Here is an 18606-nt window from a genome sequence, read left to right on the forward strand (position 1 = left end):
CCTCTGTAAAGTGTAATATATCGGGTTTGAATTTTAGACCTGCAAATATTAATTTAGGACCTTTCTACAGTTTTCAATGATAATGAAATACAAGTGTAATCAAATGTCAGTGTTAGGGGACCTTTACAAAAGGAGTATGTGGGGGCGTAAAACAAACTCCCCTTTCATTAATGTGTGTCAATGGGGAAGGAAAAGCATCTGTTCAGCTAGTGAACTGCTGCAGCAAAGGGACTTTTCCTTCTGATGTACTAAAGTGTGGTACAAGTACTAGCTTGTAAGTGATCTGGAGGAGAAACACAAATAGCTTTTAGACATTAGTTGTGTTGTTTGTCTTAAAACACTCTTTTTTACTTTTGAAGGTTAAGTCCTTATAAACATCAATTACCAGGAACTGGTAGAAACAATATGTGTAACTGAGATTTAACTGGCTTAGGGATTAATTGTTGCTAGAAGCATCATAGAACAGAACATTTTCATAATAGTCAAGATGAATGTGGTTGGAAAAAACTCCAATGATTTCTCTTTTTACAGAAAAACCTGCCATTGCCCCACCTGTCTTTGTATTTCAGAAGGATAAAGCACAGAAGGTAAGGAGATGCTGATACTTTTTTTTTTGTTTTGTTCTTAGCCCTGACTCCTTCCTTCCATGGTGATCAGCCCTTTGTATTGTTGTGAGGCTGAAGGTGGCTAATAGAACATTACCATCATCAATGGGCATAGGGCAAGCAGATACTGAAGGGCTAAAAGTGGGAAGATGTATGGTGGTTTCACAATACAGGTAGCTCTTCAGACAGAATATGGCTCAATGTGGAAGAAAAAGTACGGTGAAGGTGTATCTTGAACATGTGGCAGAGGAGTGCTGACACACTCAGCATGACAAAGCTAGAGAATTTGTTTTTCTGATAATAGGGTTAAGATAAAGCAAAGAAAACTGGTCCAGACTATTGCTTTTCACCTCAGTGTACTTAAATGTCTCTCATATCTTTGGTTTGTATGCTGTGAAGTGTCTAGTTATCTTGGGAAATGGTAATTATGTTCGCTGATCTCAATATGGGATTTAATTCTGTCTGGTTAATAGTAAAGCTAGTAAGATTTATGTGGGGAAAAAAATCAAGGTTGCTCTTGTTTCTGTTGAAGATGGTGGGAACCAAGAGAAGTGTATGATACACTGTCTGTTGGATCATTGGATTATTTTGTCATCTGTGGAGTCAGAAATGTTTGAATTGAAATACTGAGTAATTTTTCAGTTGATAGCTTTTCTTTAGTTTAGAACAAGTACCAGACTCAAGCTTTCTCACAGGTTTGTATTCCTCAGCAGGAGCTTGAAGTAGTTTTTCAGCTTGGAAAGGATATAAGTCTGTTGTCCTCCAAATATTAGCTAATCAAATTAAGTCTGCTAGAGAGTAAGTACTTTCAAGACATCCTTTTAATTACATTTTTTACAATAACTGTTTAATTATACTGTGGAATGAAGGGAGTGGTAGTGTTTGCACTGCCAATTTTGATCATGTTTCCTCTTAGGAAACAGCTCCCAATCACCCACTGTTGCTTAGACTATTCTGAAGTCCCTTCTGAGTTGCGTCATGGTGCGTGTTCTCTGCAGATATCTTTTACCCTGGTGGTGATCGTAGCGGTGTGCAATCCAGGCAGAGTGACATGGTCCTGTGTCCTTTTGGGCTGGCCTGGTCCTTACATGCCAAGATAGCAGTTCTTGTACTCTCAAGTTCCTTCATGATGCCCCTTTGCTTCTGCACCCCTCTAGCAGCCTGCATACTTCTTGCCTTCAACATTAAGCTGTGCGAACTCCTGCATTGGTCTGTGAGACAGATCTGTTGCACTCTGATAGATCGCCATAAAATATTCATAAAAATATATTAATAAAAGGGATAATGTATTTTGGGGCTGGCAGAGGTGATCTAAGGAGGGACATCTGTGAATTAATCTGCCCAGCTGCCTCTGAGGATGCAGAGGTGGTGCTGAGCAGATAACTGTATTCAGGACTGCCTCTGCCTCGGCATAGGAATAAAGTCTGGCTTTGATGGGTAGAGAGTCTGTGGGTTCCTAAGCAGCTTGAAGGCACAGGAGATAAGTTATGCATTTATTTAAGTGCCAGGCGGTGGTGGTGCTGTCATGGGTGCTGGCCACTGTTGCTTTGTGCATGGAATAAGTCTGGCTTGGGTGGTGAATAGGGCCTGTTCCTTGAAACAGATCAGAGAGTCTAGTGGTAGCATCTGTCAGTCAGTTGCCAATTTTCAAAGTAGTGACAGACATAAATGCTTATGCTAAACTGTGTTGTTTGGAGATAGAGGATTTTTAAAGGGGAAGGGGGAGTGGTTAATAATTTTAGTAGCTTTTATTGTGGTGTATTTGACACTGCAGAGAAGGACTTGTAGAAGCATCTATGCTGTGCTTCTTGCAGATTGATTGAATTAAGAGCTTGTTGCTTGTGCCAGTAGTTGTTTTTTGTAGTATAGATACAGTAGTAGTATAGTCAGAATATGATGCTGTGAGCTCAAAGTAACAGCTGATGTCCTATGCTGTATATATCAGAACCTGGCATTCAGGCCAGCTTTAATCAACTTAATTAAGGAAAAGAGCATCATGTTATATACTGGTTGAGATCTTTCACTGTATTTTCAGAATGGCTTAATAGCTAAGATTTCCCAAGAAGGGTAACTGTTACTGTTTCTCTAAAAGGTGCTTGGTTAAGTGCATTGCCTACCACAAAAGACTATCCTCCTAAAGTTAACAGAGAAATCCTATAAAGAGAGGAGTTTTTCCTTGAGCAGTGTTTTGAAGAAAATGCAAAAGTAACTTCAAAATAGTTGTTAAAGAACACACTACTTGAATATGTAATTTTGCAATGTAAATTACAATTTTAATTTAGCAAAATGTCTGTCTAGTCAAGTCACTTTTTTCTGTAAGCAAAAGTGTTAGTGGAGGCTTTTTAGTGCTGACATAGCAGTCTGACGATAAGCTGAGGGGAAGAAAAAGCACTGCATTGTGTATTCAGGTAACTGTCTGTGATGGTTGTTTATATGTTTGTCTAGTATTTTTCCACATGAACCTGGACTTCCTGAGCAGAATTACTTCATTTCAGTGTCTGCAGATCCTCTCAGTATTACAGCTGGGTTGATATAATTTGGTGGTCTTACTGATTTTTCTGTAACTAACAGTAGTGTCTACTATTAAGTTAAACAATGTTCTTTTTCTGGATATCCTGACTTAAGTTTGTGCTTGGAAGGTGTCTGACATTTGAGTCATACCAACACCATGGAACATTTGAGACTTGGAGCAGAGTGGCTGGAAAGCTGCCTGGTGGAGTAGGACCTGGTGGTCCTGGTCAACAGCAGCTGAACATGAGCCCAGGTGTGCCCAGGTGGCCAAGAAGGCCAATGGCACCTGGCCTGTACCAGCTACAATGTGGCCAGCAGGACCAGGTCAGTGACTGTCCCCTGTGCTGGGCACTGCTGAGGCATTTCAAATCCTGGGTTCAGTTTTAGGCCCTTCATGACAAGAAAGTCACTGAAGGGCTAGAGCATGTCCAGAGAAGGGAACAGAGCTGGGGAAGGGTCTGGAGCTGATAAGGAGCAACTGAGGGAGCAGGCAGGGGCTCAGCCTGGAGAAAAGGAGGCTCACAGGAGATTGTCTCACTCTCTACAACTCCCTGACAGGAGGGTGGAGGTCGGGCTCTAGCAGGGAACAAGCGATAGGATGAGAGGAAATGACCTTGAGTTGTGCTGGGGTATTTAAGGTTGGATATTGGGAATTTCTTCACTGAAAGGGCTGTTCAGCCCTGTCACAGCTGCCCAGGACAGTGGTGGAGTCCCCATCCCTACTGGGATTTAAAAGCTGTGTGGATGTGGCATGTGGGGATGTGCGCTAGTGGTAGACTTGGTAGTTCTGAGGGAATGTTTTGATTCTGATCTTGGAGAAGGTTTCAAACCTAACAATTCTATGGTTTTATGATCCTTTTCTCCACTAGAAATTGGAAAATATTCAGCATGTTCTAGGACAAAATTCATACTAGTCTGGAAACTAATTTTTTGACTACATCTTCCAGCTAAGTTGTATATACTTGAATAAAATATCAGGCCTTGCAATTTGACATGTTTATTTAGAGAGGACGAAAAATGCATAGTGTTCATAATGTTGCCCCTTAATGTTACTTTACATAAGGAAGTTTGAATTTTCTTTTGCAGTTAAAGATGCTTGAGCATGTCCAGAGAAGGGCAACGAGGCTGGTGAGGGGCTTGGAACACAAGCCCTATGAGGAATGACTGAAGGGAGCTGGGGTTGTTTAGCCTGGAGAAAAGGAGACTCAGAGGTGACCTTATCACTCTCTACAGCTACCTGAAAGGGTGGTTGTAAATCAGGTGGGGGTTGTCTCTTTCTCCAGGCAGCAACTGACCTGAACCAGAGGACACAGTCTGAAGCTGCACCAAGGGAAATTAAGGTTGGATATTAGGAAAATGTTTTTTTTTACCGAAAGGGTGATAAAGGTGTGGAATGGTCTGCCTGGGGAGGTGGTGGAGTTGCCATCCCTGGATGCATTTAGAAAAAGACTGGATACGGCACTTGATGTTTGATTTAGTTGCAATGTTAGGCCAGGGGTTGGACTCGATGATCTTGAAGGTCTCTTCCAACCTAGTAATTCTGTGAAAAGACAGGATTAGTCTGTCCTTGTTTTCAGTTTAGATGTCAATTAATGGTGGATATCAAGTTTGTAGTTACTAAATATGAGTGAGTCTGTATTTTCATTGTTTTCTTGTCTCCTTAACTATTTGAGAACTGTTTTTACAATATGTGAAATACAGTTTTGCAAATATCTGAATAGTAGCACTGTTATTTGTATTTCTGACAAGCAGAATTCCTAGGGCTGACACCCGTTGGAAAATTGCATCAGCTTAAGGCTCAAACTGTTGAGATCTGAAAGCGATATGAAGTCTGAACCTCACTGTGTTACGTATAGAGTATTTCTGTTACTCCAAATAACTTCTTTATGAGCTAAGCTGTGCTTTTCATAGCACTTTCTGAATTAAATATTTAAATTGATGGGTACACCTTATATCTGTGTTTAATAGTAGACACTTTGGTGTTTCTGCTCTGAAACTGATTTTACCTTCTGCCATAAAACCATTTCATGACAAGTTTCTGGCCACAGTTTACTTTTAAGTAATTTTCAGAAGTTAGCTTTTAACATGCATTTCTGAGGTGAAAGTATTCTGTTGTTTTTTGATTGACACATTTTAAGCAAGTATATTAGCTCAAACAAATTTAATCAGTAGTGTAAAGAAACACTTTGTCCAGAAATGTTTTTAAATAGTGTAATTTGTTCTGCTAGTATGAACTGTTGGTTCACTGGTCGTTATTGATTGTCATTACATAGGATCATTATGACCTCCCTAATCACAAGTATAGGAAAAGGTAAATTCTCCACTCGGATTTAAAAAAATTTTGCACTTGAAGACACCATTGTTTATGGTGTAGCTTCCCTCCACCAGCCTGTGTTGGGGTATTGGTATAATATAGAAAAGAGTACTTTATTTCTAGCTTGTTGTATAACTAGTTTTGATCAGTGTCCTTCTTTCCATACATGAATTGATAATGGCGACATTTTAAGACTGACTCTGAAAGAAGGTAAGCTATGTGATACTTGAGTATCTGGAGTGAATAAGGGGCTATGTTGTTAAGTTGTTCTAGCTGTCATCATGGTCTTAACTATACAGTTTAAAACTAGGTGTAGAGTTGTAAAAGTGATGTAGGTGATTGGAAGATGGCATTCCCAATAGCCTGGAGAGCAAAATCGTGAGGTTTTTATTTTTTTTTTAAGATACTTAAAGTAGGGGTTAATTGCAGTCCTGCTTTGATGCAGTGTTATTTGGAAATGCTTCAGTTTTGGTGGTTTGGGGAGGCAAATGACTAGAAAAGGTTTTTCATGCTGTGGCCATGACTTACAGGTTTAGGATAGTGGCAGTGAGAAAGCTGTGAATGAAGAAATTTGTGTAAGAAGAAGCAGAGCATTCCCTTTCCCAGTCTGCCTCAGCATTGTTAGCATGGATACCCAGTGGAACTGTATTGTAAGTCCATAGTATACTTATAGAGTTGAAAGTTGTGCTTAAGAGCTCATAATTGTGAATATTTTACTGTACATAAAAGAACAGTCATGAAGGTATTTGGAGAGACAGTTGTGCAGAAAAAGCTTGGAGGAATATAGAGAGGCTGATAAAGGTTGTTAGGCATATAGACAAGTGTTGTCCTTGGCTCTAAGCAGGTAAAAAATGTGAAAAGATATACTGAGAGTAATCTTTTTAGGCCATTGGATAGAGGTGCTAGAGTGAGGAAAATGAGGAAAGGGATTGCAAATAACTCAAATTAGAATTGGTAGGAAAAGCTGCTCCAAAAGTGCTTGTTCCAGTCATTATGTAAAAAGAATATTATTTCCTTGCCTATATTTGATGACTGTAGTAGTATCATGCAAGTCTTAGCTTTTAATTATTCCTTCATATCTCTCCTTATTTTCTGCAATACAGAGGAAGCAAAATCTCCAAATAGATGTATTTAGTCTTGGTGCGTTATTTTTAGTTTTAAAAAAATAGAAGTTGTTTGATCTGGCTGAGAAAGGTGAATTTGTGTAGGTGGCTTCCTAACGTTACTCAGCTCTCCCTTGATCTTTGTCATAGATTTTAAGAGACAGGAACAGGTTTCTGTCAAGTTCTTCCTAGAATTGCCTTTTATAAGGAATGTTTTCTCTAGAGAGAGGAGGCTCAAGGAGGGACACATTTCTCCATCAAAATATTCCAGCAAAAAGGAAGAGAGTGAACTGTTCATCAGCTTCAAAGAACTTCCAGAAAGAGCTTAGATCAGAATTCATGAAGCTAAGAGACTAGGAAACACTTTCAATAGTATGCATCACTAAGGATTAAAATTAATTTTAAGAGTTCACGGTTTCCTTTGGAAATGCTTTTTTGAGACCAAAAAAGCAGCTGTACAAACATCTGCCTGGAGCAGTTCTGGTTTGATAAATAAATCCTTGAGTCCTTTAGTCTTGTCTTCCATGACGTAAACTATATGCTATTCACAAAATTCTGAAACTTACAGTAAATTTTGATTAATATACTTTTTCTAATATAATTTTATATTTTTATGTATTTATATATTTGCCATGAAATTCTTATTTTGGATTCAGATTTTTCTTCATAGAAGTGGTGATTTGCAATAGTTACTTTTGTTTGTTTCTTTTGTGGGTCTTGAAGTGGATATTCCAGTCTTGCTTAGGATAGAAATCAGATTTGTACTTATTTCCACTTTTTTAAATGCTTGACAGCAAGTATTTCAAGTATTACAGGAGTTATTAAAATCTGTTCACTTGGCTTACTTTAGGGTTAGGATATTCTAAACCATGTCAATATGAATTACTTGCAAAATATTTTGTCGTTTCCAATTTTAAGTGCTTGGCATTGCATGTTCTTGCCACTTCTTCATTACGAGCAATTTTCTAAACTGTACCTAGAAGTCAGTGTATGTTTCTGGTAAGGCTCCTTTTTTTTTTTTTTTTTTTTTTTTTTTACATATATTGTGAGTGCTATGGCCAGTTCCAGGTAGCCTTTTCCTGCTGTTCTCCCCAGACAAAAAGGTAAGGATAGGTGGCTAGACTGCAAGATTTTATTAAATGTTTGGTGAAAAAAATGTTTCTTTAACTCTTCTCATTCTGTGGGGTTTTAAGTTAGTGTTTGGGTCTGTTATTAACAACTAAATATTAAAATGTTAGATAACTTTGACAGTACAAAAACCCAGGACCTTGAACTTTTACCTGTTATTCATAGTAATAGCCCCATAAATATATTTCGACTATTTTGAGCCTTAATTATAGTAATTTCTTGCATAATAAAATTTCATGTATCGCTGGCTTTTGTTACCATGACAGGACAAGTGTTACTTGAAGAACTTGGCTCTTAAGTGCTGCTGTTTATTTTTCAGGCTTACTTTCTTGCACAGACCTGGGCAATGATGAGCATTTTTAGTCTCTTTGTTCTACCAAGTGTTTTCTGGGAGCAAGCTGAGTTGTGTCCTTTTGAGTGCCATCTTTTCCTTGCTGCTAATTCTTCAGATACTTCACCATAAGATGCAGGGAAGCTCAGCCCGAAGATTGCGAGTGCACTTCCTTGGCCTGCATGTTATCCATGGACTATAATTCAGTCCTTAATCACAATACAGTTGTTTGTGCTCAAAGTCTTTTTATAACTTTTTTGCTCTTCAAATGTGTACAGAATATGATAATGCAAACTTTTGTTGTACAGGCAGGGATGTGCAGCTTTAAATAATGTGAAGGAATGAAAAGTCTGTGGCAGAAGTTAAGCAAATACCAGATCCCATTAGGGTGCACTAGTTATACAGTCACCTCCCTCCTTGAAATAGATTGAAACTTGCTAATTTATGAAAAAAAGCATTGGTGCTGCTTTTCAGATAATTCATGTAATGTAAATATGAAAGGATCCTGTGTCTTGTGTGAATGTTAAAATAATTAATTTCTGTGAGAATTTTATAACCAACCTCACCTCCTTCAAAAGTGGGCTGAAGAGGCAGTGAAGAACACTTATTTAGAGTAATTGTCTAATTTTTATATCTGAATCTGAAGGTAAAAGCTATCAACTGTCCTTTAGTCCTTGAGAGAGGGGAGGAGTTAAACCCCAACAAGCCTGTAGCTGGCAAAATCCTCTTTGCTGGGGGCACAGATGGTTTTGGTAACTTTCAAAAGAGTGTATTTGCTCCAACTAAGGCTTTTCGCAAGCTTGAGAACTAATTCTGTCAGCAGGTTCTGTTACAGAGTTTCTATGTATTTTAAGTGGTGTCTCAGCAACAAGCAGCTCCTTCTGCCATACTGTGAAAACAGTGAAATTTAAAAAAACGGATCCTCTCACTAGGACGACCAATCTCATGTTGCAGCCTTGCATTGAAGGGACGTTGTCTTTTCTGCTCACAGTCCCCTGCAGAGCAAAAAGCTTTGTCGGATTCAGGCGAGGACCCCCAGGGAGAGGTTGAGCCCCCCTACCATGGTCTGGGTCACACAGAACCAGCTGGTGAGTGCGACTCTGAGCACCCTGCTCCTGCTGTGGTCTCAGTCAGTGCTACCCTGAGTCCTGCTTCTGAAGCGCAGCTTGCTCCTATTCAACAAGAACTGGCAGGGGTAAGTGTCAATCTACCAAGTACTTCTGCTGCTGAGGGGATTAGAGGAAAAAGTCCCTTCCATTAGGTGGAATCTGTTACTGTTCACTGTAGGTAGTGCAAATCACAGTCCGTCTGGTTCTTTGATCTCAAGTGTTAGTCGTCTCTAAACCCTCGTTCCAATTAGAAGAAATGAAATTTGTGAGTCTCCCTATTAGTGTAACTGTAGAAGACTCCTCAAGTATTTTAAAATTTGAAGTGTCAACTGTGTTTGCTAAGGGCAAGAGCATGTCTAAATAAATGAGAAGGTGGGTCTATTTTTGAGGGATTTGCTTCAAGCAGCTAGAGGAGGACTCTTTGTTCCCTCTATGGGCCATAATGCTGCAGCTTGACGAAGTGAGCAGCTAATACTGCTTCCACTGGATATGTCATGGCAACCTGTAATGTATTTAACAGATTAAAAGCACCAAGCATCATAGCAGAGTTTTGGATTTGGGTGTTTGGATTGAGTGGGGAGGAAATCAGTATCCTGTGGAAAAGCTGTCAGTGCTCATAATTTGATTTTTCTTCTGGTGGTGTGGCAAAATCTTTTCTGAAAGATTGGATGACTAAATTACTCCTACCATACAGTCTTTCAGAGAACTTTAAGTGTTCCTAATCTTTCTGGTTGGTGGACCATGTTTTCTTGGTGCAGATGAGTGTCACTGTTCATTCTGGCATCACACCCTAGGCATGTGCTCTTTGCTCAAGCTTTGTTAAGGCTGCTCTACCCAATACCTGGACCCTTTTCTTGCACTGGTTGGTTTGCGGCTTTTTGTCCAAGAATTGGCCATTTCAAATAAACCCAGTACTGAATGGATTATCATGATAAGGTGCTAATAATAGCTGTAGATTAAGCACCTCTTAGTGTTCAGACTTGCTTGATTATCTGCAAAACTCTTTCAGTCTTTTTTCTGAAGGTTAAATTTTTTAAGGGTTGATATTTTAAAATATAGCTGGTAAACATGTACAGAAAATCACGCTCTGAAAAGCCAATGTCCATAAAGGAGACAGAGGAGTCCTACAACTTCATTTGAATAAAAAAGGAGAATGTCCACTGGGCCATATGTCCCCACCGGCTTTTCTTTCTTGAGGTTCTGGAGAGTGCAGCCTTCTCTTTTTATCCCAAGCTCTCAGCTGCACGTTGCCCTCTTCCTTTCCCCATTTTCTGAAGTACTAGGAAGGTACAGCCTTCCCGAACTGCCTATTGCATATTCCCCCTTCAAAGCATCATTTTACCCCAAAGTTGAGAAGTTCAGGCTTGTGCAGAGTCCCCAACTTGTCTGTTTCAGGAGTTGGGCTGTCTGGGCTCTAGTAGCAAACCTGCTGCTTGAAGTTAGGGGAGACATTAAGACCAATTTCAAATACATTAATACCCATAATACCCTTACCCATAGAATTGTTCGTAAAGACGTTATCACACATCTTTCCTATAAAACATAGTCACAGACTTTTATCTCAGTTCTCTGTCATTTGAAATTGCAGTGTTACTAGAACTGACCAAGACAATGGTATTAACCAGGAAGTGGTTATCTTTGTCTTGTTCTTTGACAGCAGAAAATATTATCCCAGTTAACTGTGTTCTGAAAGAAATTTAAAACCCACAAATGCTGTTGGGGATCATATGCATAAAGTAGTGGCTGTACAGAACAATTGATTCATTCATCATTCTTTTTGATTCCAGTCAGGTAAATGTACCAAATTGTATGGTGCTCAATATGGGTATGTAACTGGCACACACTAGCAAATACTCTTCAAATTATCCCAGTGTCTTACAGTAAAACCATCCCTTACCTTGAAATCTAGAGAAGGTTGATGCATCTTAAGAGTGCTTGTACTGGCTCATAGGAGCATTAATTTTCATGCAGTCTTCCCAGGGCCTGGGAAGATGAATGAGTTAAGACAGAAGAAGAGACACTGCATATTTCTTGTTTACTTGTTTGTACACACACTCACAGATATTTCTTATATGGCATGAATTCAGTGTGGCCATAGGTACAGCCCCTTGCAGAACTGATAGCTATATCCTAACTCTGCTAACCCACACCAGCCTCCCACAGCACGTGGCCATCACAGCAAGACCAAGCTGATTAAGAGGTTCTGGAGCAGCTTTTAAGCAAATCATAGCAGTTCAAGAATGCCTCTGTATGTGCAGAGTGTCCGGACTGAAGACTTGCATTACTTTGCTCTGAAGTCCTTTATATATAGATTTTTTGCATCTTAAAATGCATTTCCAAAGATAAACACTAGAACTGTACTCTTAGAGCTTTCCCTAAATTGCATTGACCTTTTCTGCTTTACCCAAATTCTCCCTTCCTCTCCCTCTTTCTGCTTACTAGTGTAAAATAAGCAAAAACTGACTAGTTTAACTTTTGAAGTTCTTCTCTTAGCTTGATGTAACAATTGTGTGAGGTATTAATGTTTGTATTTAGTTAACTACTGTGACTTAGGCTTTTAAGAAGCAGTTGGTAGCCTTTATGAAACTAATTTCCTTAACTGGAAATGTGTCTTAATTGTAGAAGCCTCTATAAATAGAGACAAATATGTAACTTTTCTCTAGCTGGATTTCTGAAAGCCAGGGACAGAGGGAATAAGTGAAAAGTGTGTTCTGCTCTTAAATGAGAAAATTCTAGGTTGGATTTTGCTGTTACCAGTTTGTGTTTCATCTACATCTAAGTCCAAACAACTGAGTGAAGATAAATTTAATTACCTTGGTGGATTCTTACAGGATGAGATGGTCCTGCCTTTTGTTTCCATTTTGTGGGGTGCTTGTGTAAAGCATATGTTGCTGTAAAGTACAGACTGAGTAGGTTGAGAAGAGACGTGTAAAATGGATAGGCTGGACTGCTTTTCATTGTCACTAAATGTAATTTGCTGCTTTTCTAGTCTGTCAGGTTTGTCATATGTATATACCCCTGCTTTTTGTCTAGTGTATCCAGCTTCCTCTGAAGCAGCACTGGTATGCAATTCTGGCTGCAGTGGTGACTTACTTTATTTGTGGCATCATAGAAAAGTGAAGCTTATGCTAATACAGTAGATCTATGTACCCTCACGGAATCTACCTGGCATCTATTTGTCCAAAGGTACATAGCTTTATCTCCCAAAACTCTTGGGCTAGGAAGCATGGAAATAACTCAGAGCAGATTTTCTGTTCTGCTTTGCCTTCAGTAGAATATGAGTTGGTTTTGGATATTGATGCCTGTTACCCACTAAACACAGTGATGGTACATTAGTTGTGCTTGTCAGTTACAAAATTACAGTAATAAGATGATTTGAGGCTTGTGCCTCAAATCATATAGGTTTGACTATTGGATGTGTTACTTGAGCGTTGAGGATGAAGCAGATGTTAAGGTTTTGACATTCAGGTGGAAATAATTTGTGTATTTTTAAGGATTTTTGCATATAGAGATCTGCAGTTCCACTCATGCAAATTTTTTACCAAGTGTTTTCTTTTCACTTTCAGGATTTTTGATAAAAGTGGAAATTGCTTTTATATGTGAAAACACTTTACATGCAAAATGGTATCATTTTTAGTTCAGATGCTGATTGCTGAAATACGTGATATCATGGTTTTCCATTTTAGCCTCATGTTTTGAGAAAGTATTATGTGTTGGCAAGGTCAGTGACTAATAAGACCACCTTCTGGTAGTACCATGGACTACTTGACTAATTATGTGGAAAGAGCCATGGATCATCAAGTGCAGTATTAACATGGCTGGGCTGATAGGTGTGTATGAATGCAGGGAGTTGCATTCTAGAAATGTCAGTAGCTTCTTATTCCCAATGCTAAAGGTTTCAAAAGTACTCAACTAGGGTGCTAGTGAGGTAGCTATATTTTTTTATGAATGTAAAGCAAAACAGAAAAGCCCTTGAAGGTAATTAAATAGGCTAAGTGCAGTGTAAGTGGTTTTAATTAGCATTTAGCGGAGTACTGATAGTACTGGGTTCTAAATGTATGCAGTGGTAAATAGAAAGTTTTGTACTTTCTGGTACTCTTACATCCAAGGTATGCTTCAGATGTCAGTCCTGTGCAGACTTGTGCAGTTCTTCTGTGTGTCTGCCTGCTCTCAGTGCCCAGGTGGGCGGAATCGTGGTGGAGAAGGAGTTTTGGGGCATCTACCTATAAGCTGCCATTCTTCCATTTATCAGCCAATCTCTGAAGTAAGACTGAGTGAAGGGGAGGTGTCCATCTGCATGTCCTGGGGTAGGAGTGGGATGAAAGGCTAGTGTTGGACTAGGTAGATGGTCCAGTATGTCAGAGCTGTCTGAAAGGATGGTGTAGCTAAGGTGAGGGATGGTCTGTTCCTCCAGGTAACAAGTTACAGGACAAGAGGATATGGCTTCAAGTTGAACATTTAGATTGGATATTAGGAAAAGCATGTTCCACAAAAGGTTTGTGCAGCCATGGAACAGGCTGCCTATGGCAGTGGTGGAGCCATCTTCCCTGCAGGAATTTGTAAGATGTGTGGATGTGGCATGTTTTAGCATTGGATATGGCAGTTCTGAGGGATCACTTAGACTTGATGATCTTAAAGGTTCTTGCTTACCTAAGCAATTCGATTATTCCGAGATGTTTTGTAGTGAGATGAAGATGCTGGTGCAGCTGTGATCACCTTCCATAGTGAAAGGAATCTGTCATGGGGTTATTTTTTGGAGGTGGAAAGGAGATTATATTAGTTGAGGAATAGGTAGAGAGGTAAGAGGAAGGGGCCATAGAAATCCTCAGAAAATACATAAAACCTTTGTTCAAAGACTTTTTTAGTATCTATGCTGGTTGGTAGCCTGTGATGCTTCCTTTTTTGTTCTGGTACTGTGGAAGATGTTAAGGGACTATCCATTGCTAATTCCAATAAAAATACTGTTGTACTGGCTTATAGAGCATGTTTTGAAAGACATTCTTCTAATGCTATAATTTTGTTGAAGGAACTAATGTTACTTAGAGTAATTAGGTAAAGTGCTTTGGAATGAACTCCCAAATAATGAGGATGTTTATGTTGAGCTTGAAACTTTATATTTTAAAAATGAAACCAATTTTGAAAACTGTCATTTTCAAATTTTCAGTATATAGAAAAGGTAACTGTAGTAATTGTTACACAGTTCCTAAAGATGTTAGAGGTTGGGAATTTTCAAGAATTTCATTACTTGTAAAGAAATATTTTGAATTAATTAATTTGATAGTATAAGTCACAGATGATTATTGCATTGAGTGTGTATCACTGACATTAAAGAAAAATTCTCCTAACTGATGTTTAAAACATTTGGATCAAACTGAAGAGACTGAAATATTTAGTATGTGATCTTTGTTTGATCAGTGTAATCTGATTTCAGAGATCTGCAGATGGATCAAGTCCAGAAGATGGAGATGGTAAGAGATTTTACTGTAAAATTAAAAGCCATGAGTGTGTGTCTTGCTGGGATGTTCTGTGTTTTTTCTAATAATTTTTTTTTTCTACAGAATCTGATCGTGAGGATGGAAGCTACTGCCCACCTGTAAAACGTGAGAGAACTTCATCTTTGACTCAGTTCCCTCCTTCTCAGTCAGGTAAATGTTGCTACAGTATTATATATGAGGGATGGTTTTCCTACCTAAACATTCTTTTTCCAGTCATGTAAGCAGTCTTATTATTGTATGTTTTGCTTTCAGTTAAGACCACAGCAGCCATGTACTCATGTTAGCAAATTTGGTGAAGCCCAAGGGAGCTGATAGTTTTAAAAAATGTTTTCTATCCGTAAGTTTATGTGTATTTGTAGTTTCACCTTTTACTTTTGTGCTGTTAAATTGCAGAATTAACCAGAAATCTTCTTGATTTATTGTGATCAGGTTGCTTCTTTCCAAATTTAAATGGGCTACCTTTTTCTTAGTTACTCTGCTGCTGGGGAAGTTTTTCAAGTCTCAAACTTGTGTTTTAGTCCTCTTCTTTTCTCTTCTTCCGTTCCTTTTAAAATGGGGGGGATTCAGTGCATTTCTTAAGCACCTGACAAATGCAAGAGAGAATGACCACAGCCTGTGTGTGTGTACAGTCAGGGCAGTGAATTTACCGGGGTAAATTCATGCAGTTCACTTGCATGGAATGGTCATGTTTGATGTTCACTCACAGGAACTGTCTTGATTTGTGCCATCTCTCTTCACAGATCATATGAAGGTTTTAGCTTTGGTCAATGGTTATTTTAGTTAAGATATGTCAGTGTTTGAGGCAGATTTCGAGACTGCTACTTTATTTCTATGTCTTAAGTTGAAACAAAGGAGATGAAAAACCTTGAAGGAGGAAACAGTAAAAAAAATGTTCCTCTCTTATGCAGCACATTTTGGAGATTTGACAAAAAGGTGAAAGCCTAGTTGTTTTGATTTTAATTTTAAAGAAAAAAAATGACTGTGAAATCCAAAATGTAGTTGCTGATGCTTTATAGGCATAGCATTTTCAAGTCATGCACCAATTATAGTCAGGGGAAGAAGCTCTTCTCTTTCAGACCCCAATTTCCTGGTGTGCAGCTCGGTGGGTCTCCATATGCCATCCTGTGAATTGAGTGATCAGGGTTGTTGCTGTCTGCTTGCCAACCACTCTTAGTAAAGGAATGCACAAAAATAATAAATACAGAGTTTTGTAGATTTTCTGTTAGAATAATAGTTTCTGTATACCCACGCTCCCCATCATCTCTTAACACTTGCATCCCGCAATGTCTTTAGATTAGAATCTCTATGCTAACGTCTGTTAAGAAGTGGGGAAAAATAATTTACTCATCTCTTCCTTGGTTAAATATTGGATATTCCAGGAGTCCAGTATCCTTTCTCAAGCCTCTGCTTAGCTAATGAATTTTGAGAGGATGTGGTGATTTATTGCTTGACACCTTTCTTCTCTTCTGATGTGTGTTGTTCTCAAGCAGTGACAGCTTTGGTTTGAATTGCAAGTTCCATGAAGATCTCTTTGAATATTATTGATGTTAGTCAATGGCTTTGGTTTGCAGAAAATCTTTTACTTTCCCACCTTTGTTTGTTTTTTTTTTTTTTTTCTGGTGGGGTTATGTTTCTCTCAGGAATAGGGAAGTTTTACTTACATGAAAACTGTGTCATGTTTAAGCTTAAGGCAGACAATAATAAAAAGAGAGAAGGAAGTAAGAGGTAAAAACAGAAATGAGAAAAAATTTTAGGACTTAATTATAAAAGGCAAATGTCACATTTTTTTAGTAAAGTGGTCTTTAGAGGTGACCTTCATTTCATTTTTCAACATACTTGACCTTTTTCTACAGCCTTATAAAAGCTGAAAGAGCCAGTAAATACTGTTATGCTTTTCTTTATGCAAAATTATTTGTTGGAGAAATCTGTCTCCTTCTGATTGTCCTATTTTATAAACTGGATTGTGATTTTTATATAACACCAAAAGTACTAGAACTGCTGGACAGGGTGTCAACCAAACTCCCTGTTGTTTGCTTCTTTAGGACCCAGCAAAGGGTGGAAAAGAAACTCTGTCCTTTGCCTGTTTTTTCAAACATGCTTTCCCTTTGGTTGACTATTATGCTGCTGAGGTGACATCTGACAGTACTCTGATGTGCTCTCCTCTGTTTCTATAGGAGTTTTGTCTTTGCAGGGTAGTTCAAACCTAAGCTGCCTCTTGGTGAAAACAGTGTGGTCCATCAGAGCCCAGATGTTCACTTCTGCTCTCTAGCAGGCATCACACACCTTTCTGCTCTCTCTCTGCAGGAGACTTTTGAAATGATATTATACATTTTGCAATGCTCTTATATATACTAACACCACTTCTAATTCCTAATTCAGATACAATTCAGATTGGGAATCCTGTATTTATACAGGATTCAGAAAAAATGAAATTTGTTCTTTCTCTGTTTCAGGAGACACTGAGAGGATTTTATGGACCATGGCTTGTTTGCTACTTCAGCTGTAATGCTGTTTTAATTTAGAAGAAATAAAACCAAAATAAAACACTAGCAAAGTAATTTTCAATTTGAAGTCTGGGAACAGGTTTATAATAAAGAACAACATACACAACTTCCCTTTTTTTTTCTTTTTCCTTGACTGCAGTAACAAAGAACAATGTCTTTATGCCATCAAGTTTTTGTGAACCCTCTGTGGGCAATTCTGACTCAGAACCAGGTGAGCTTCTTCATTTTTCTGCTTTTTTCTTGAACTGTTGTTAATTTGTCATGATCTAAAGTACTCTGATACTTCAGAAGTAAGAAGTACTTCCGTCTGTGAAAATAGAAGTGATGATAGTTCTGATCTTAGTGCTGTTCTCTTGCTCACTTCATTGTTCAACATCACCATTACTGGAGGTAGTTAAAATAATATCAAAGTTGTTAAATGCTTTGGGAGTGATGGTAGAATACTGCAGTATGACCCTTACCTGCTAGCCTCACAATAAACTCTTTGGGAAAGTTTAATATATGTACTTTGGAAAAATGTTATTTTATATTGGAAAGCAAAGCAACCATAAGGTATGATTGTGTTCAGCTATGACCTGTGAGCCCTGTGTTGACAGAACTGCTGATTTTGTTAGTCTCCATAGTTCTGGTTTGGTTGTCTTGGTATCACTGTAGTGCACATCATTTGCACTACATATGCATGTTACATGTGCTTATAAAGCACAGTGAGACTGTAAGATGCTGAGTTGTCTTATTCTGAGTACAGATATTAAGCCCCTAAAAGGAAAGAAGTGTAATTATTCTGTATAAGTTCTAGGGAACTCAATTTTTAAGAGAGCTGTAGATTTATAATTTTTTTTTTTGAGATTTTGGTATTTAATTTAAAAATCGTAGTGAGTGTGAGCAAAGGAATTTATCTTCCTACTACAAAAGCATGAGTAAAAGCTTATTATTACAAGAAACTAACATTAAGCAATTAAGTTTAACTTAGTTCATGATCATTAGCAGTTAGATAGTTGTTAGCAGCTGTCATGTTCGGTCATAACTTTGATTTTCCTTTTTTAGTTTGATTCTCACTTAAAACCTTTATTATCTGTATTAAATCCTTCACAGAAGGAGCCCCATTTCTCTGGTGAATATAGTACCTTTCCTGTTTCTTCAGAAAAAAATGTTGAACTTCTTACTTGTGATACCATGTCTGTGATGATTGCTGGAAATTCAGGTTACTTTCAGAAGAAGATAATTCGTTCTTTGGAAAGCTCCTAATAACTTTGTGTATTTATAGGACTTGTGGGATGTTACAGTGGGGAAAACCTGAGCAATTTTATGACTGAATGGATATTTCTAATGTGTTACAGCTTTGTCCTTGTAATTTTGTATTTCACTTCCAGAGGAAAAGAGCAGTGGATTCCGGCTGAAGCCACCAATACTTATCCATGGTCAGGCACCCAGTGCAGGTGAGTTCACTGTTTGCTGCAACAGTACAAAGAAACCAGCTCAAGTGTCTTAGTTAGTAGTTTCATCAAT

At 38.4% G+C, this 18606-nt stretch overlaps 1 protein-coding gene across 2 annotated transcripts in view; it reads left to right on the forward strand.

The window, feature by feature from the left end:
* The window catches only part of RANBP3 (RAN binding protein 3), a 56561-nt gene that overhangs the window by 14386 nt on the left and 23569 nt on the right, over positions 1-18606 (forward strand). The window contains exons 2-7 of one of the 2 annotated variants that reach the window (XM_002188933.7): positions 532-587; positions 8984-9187; positions 14533-14569; positions 14660-14746; positions 17240-17311; positions 18471-18536. In XM_002188933.7, the coding sequence (XP_002188969.5) occupies positions 532-587; positions 8984-9187; positions 14533-14569; positions 14660-14746; positions 17240-17311; positions 18471-18536 (522 nt within the window). The remainder of the gene's footprint in view (positions 1-531; positions 588-8983; positions 9188-14532; positions 14570-14659; positions 14747-17239; positions 17312-18470; positions 18537-18606) is intronic. The other variant, XM_004174358.6, reaches the window with a different exon arrangement.

The sequence above is a fragment of the Taeniopygia guttata genome, chromosome 28, assembly GCF_048771995.1.
Source record: "Taeniopygia guttata chromosome 28, bTaeGut7.mat, whole genome shotgun sequence".
Classification (NCBI taxonomy): Eukaryota; Metazoa; Chordata; class Aves; order Passeriformes; family Estrildidae; genus Taeniopygia; species Taeniopygia guttata.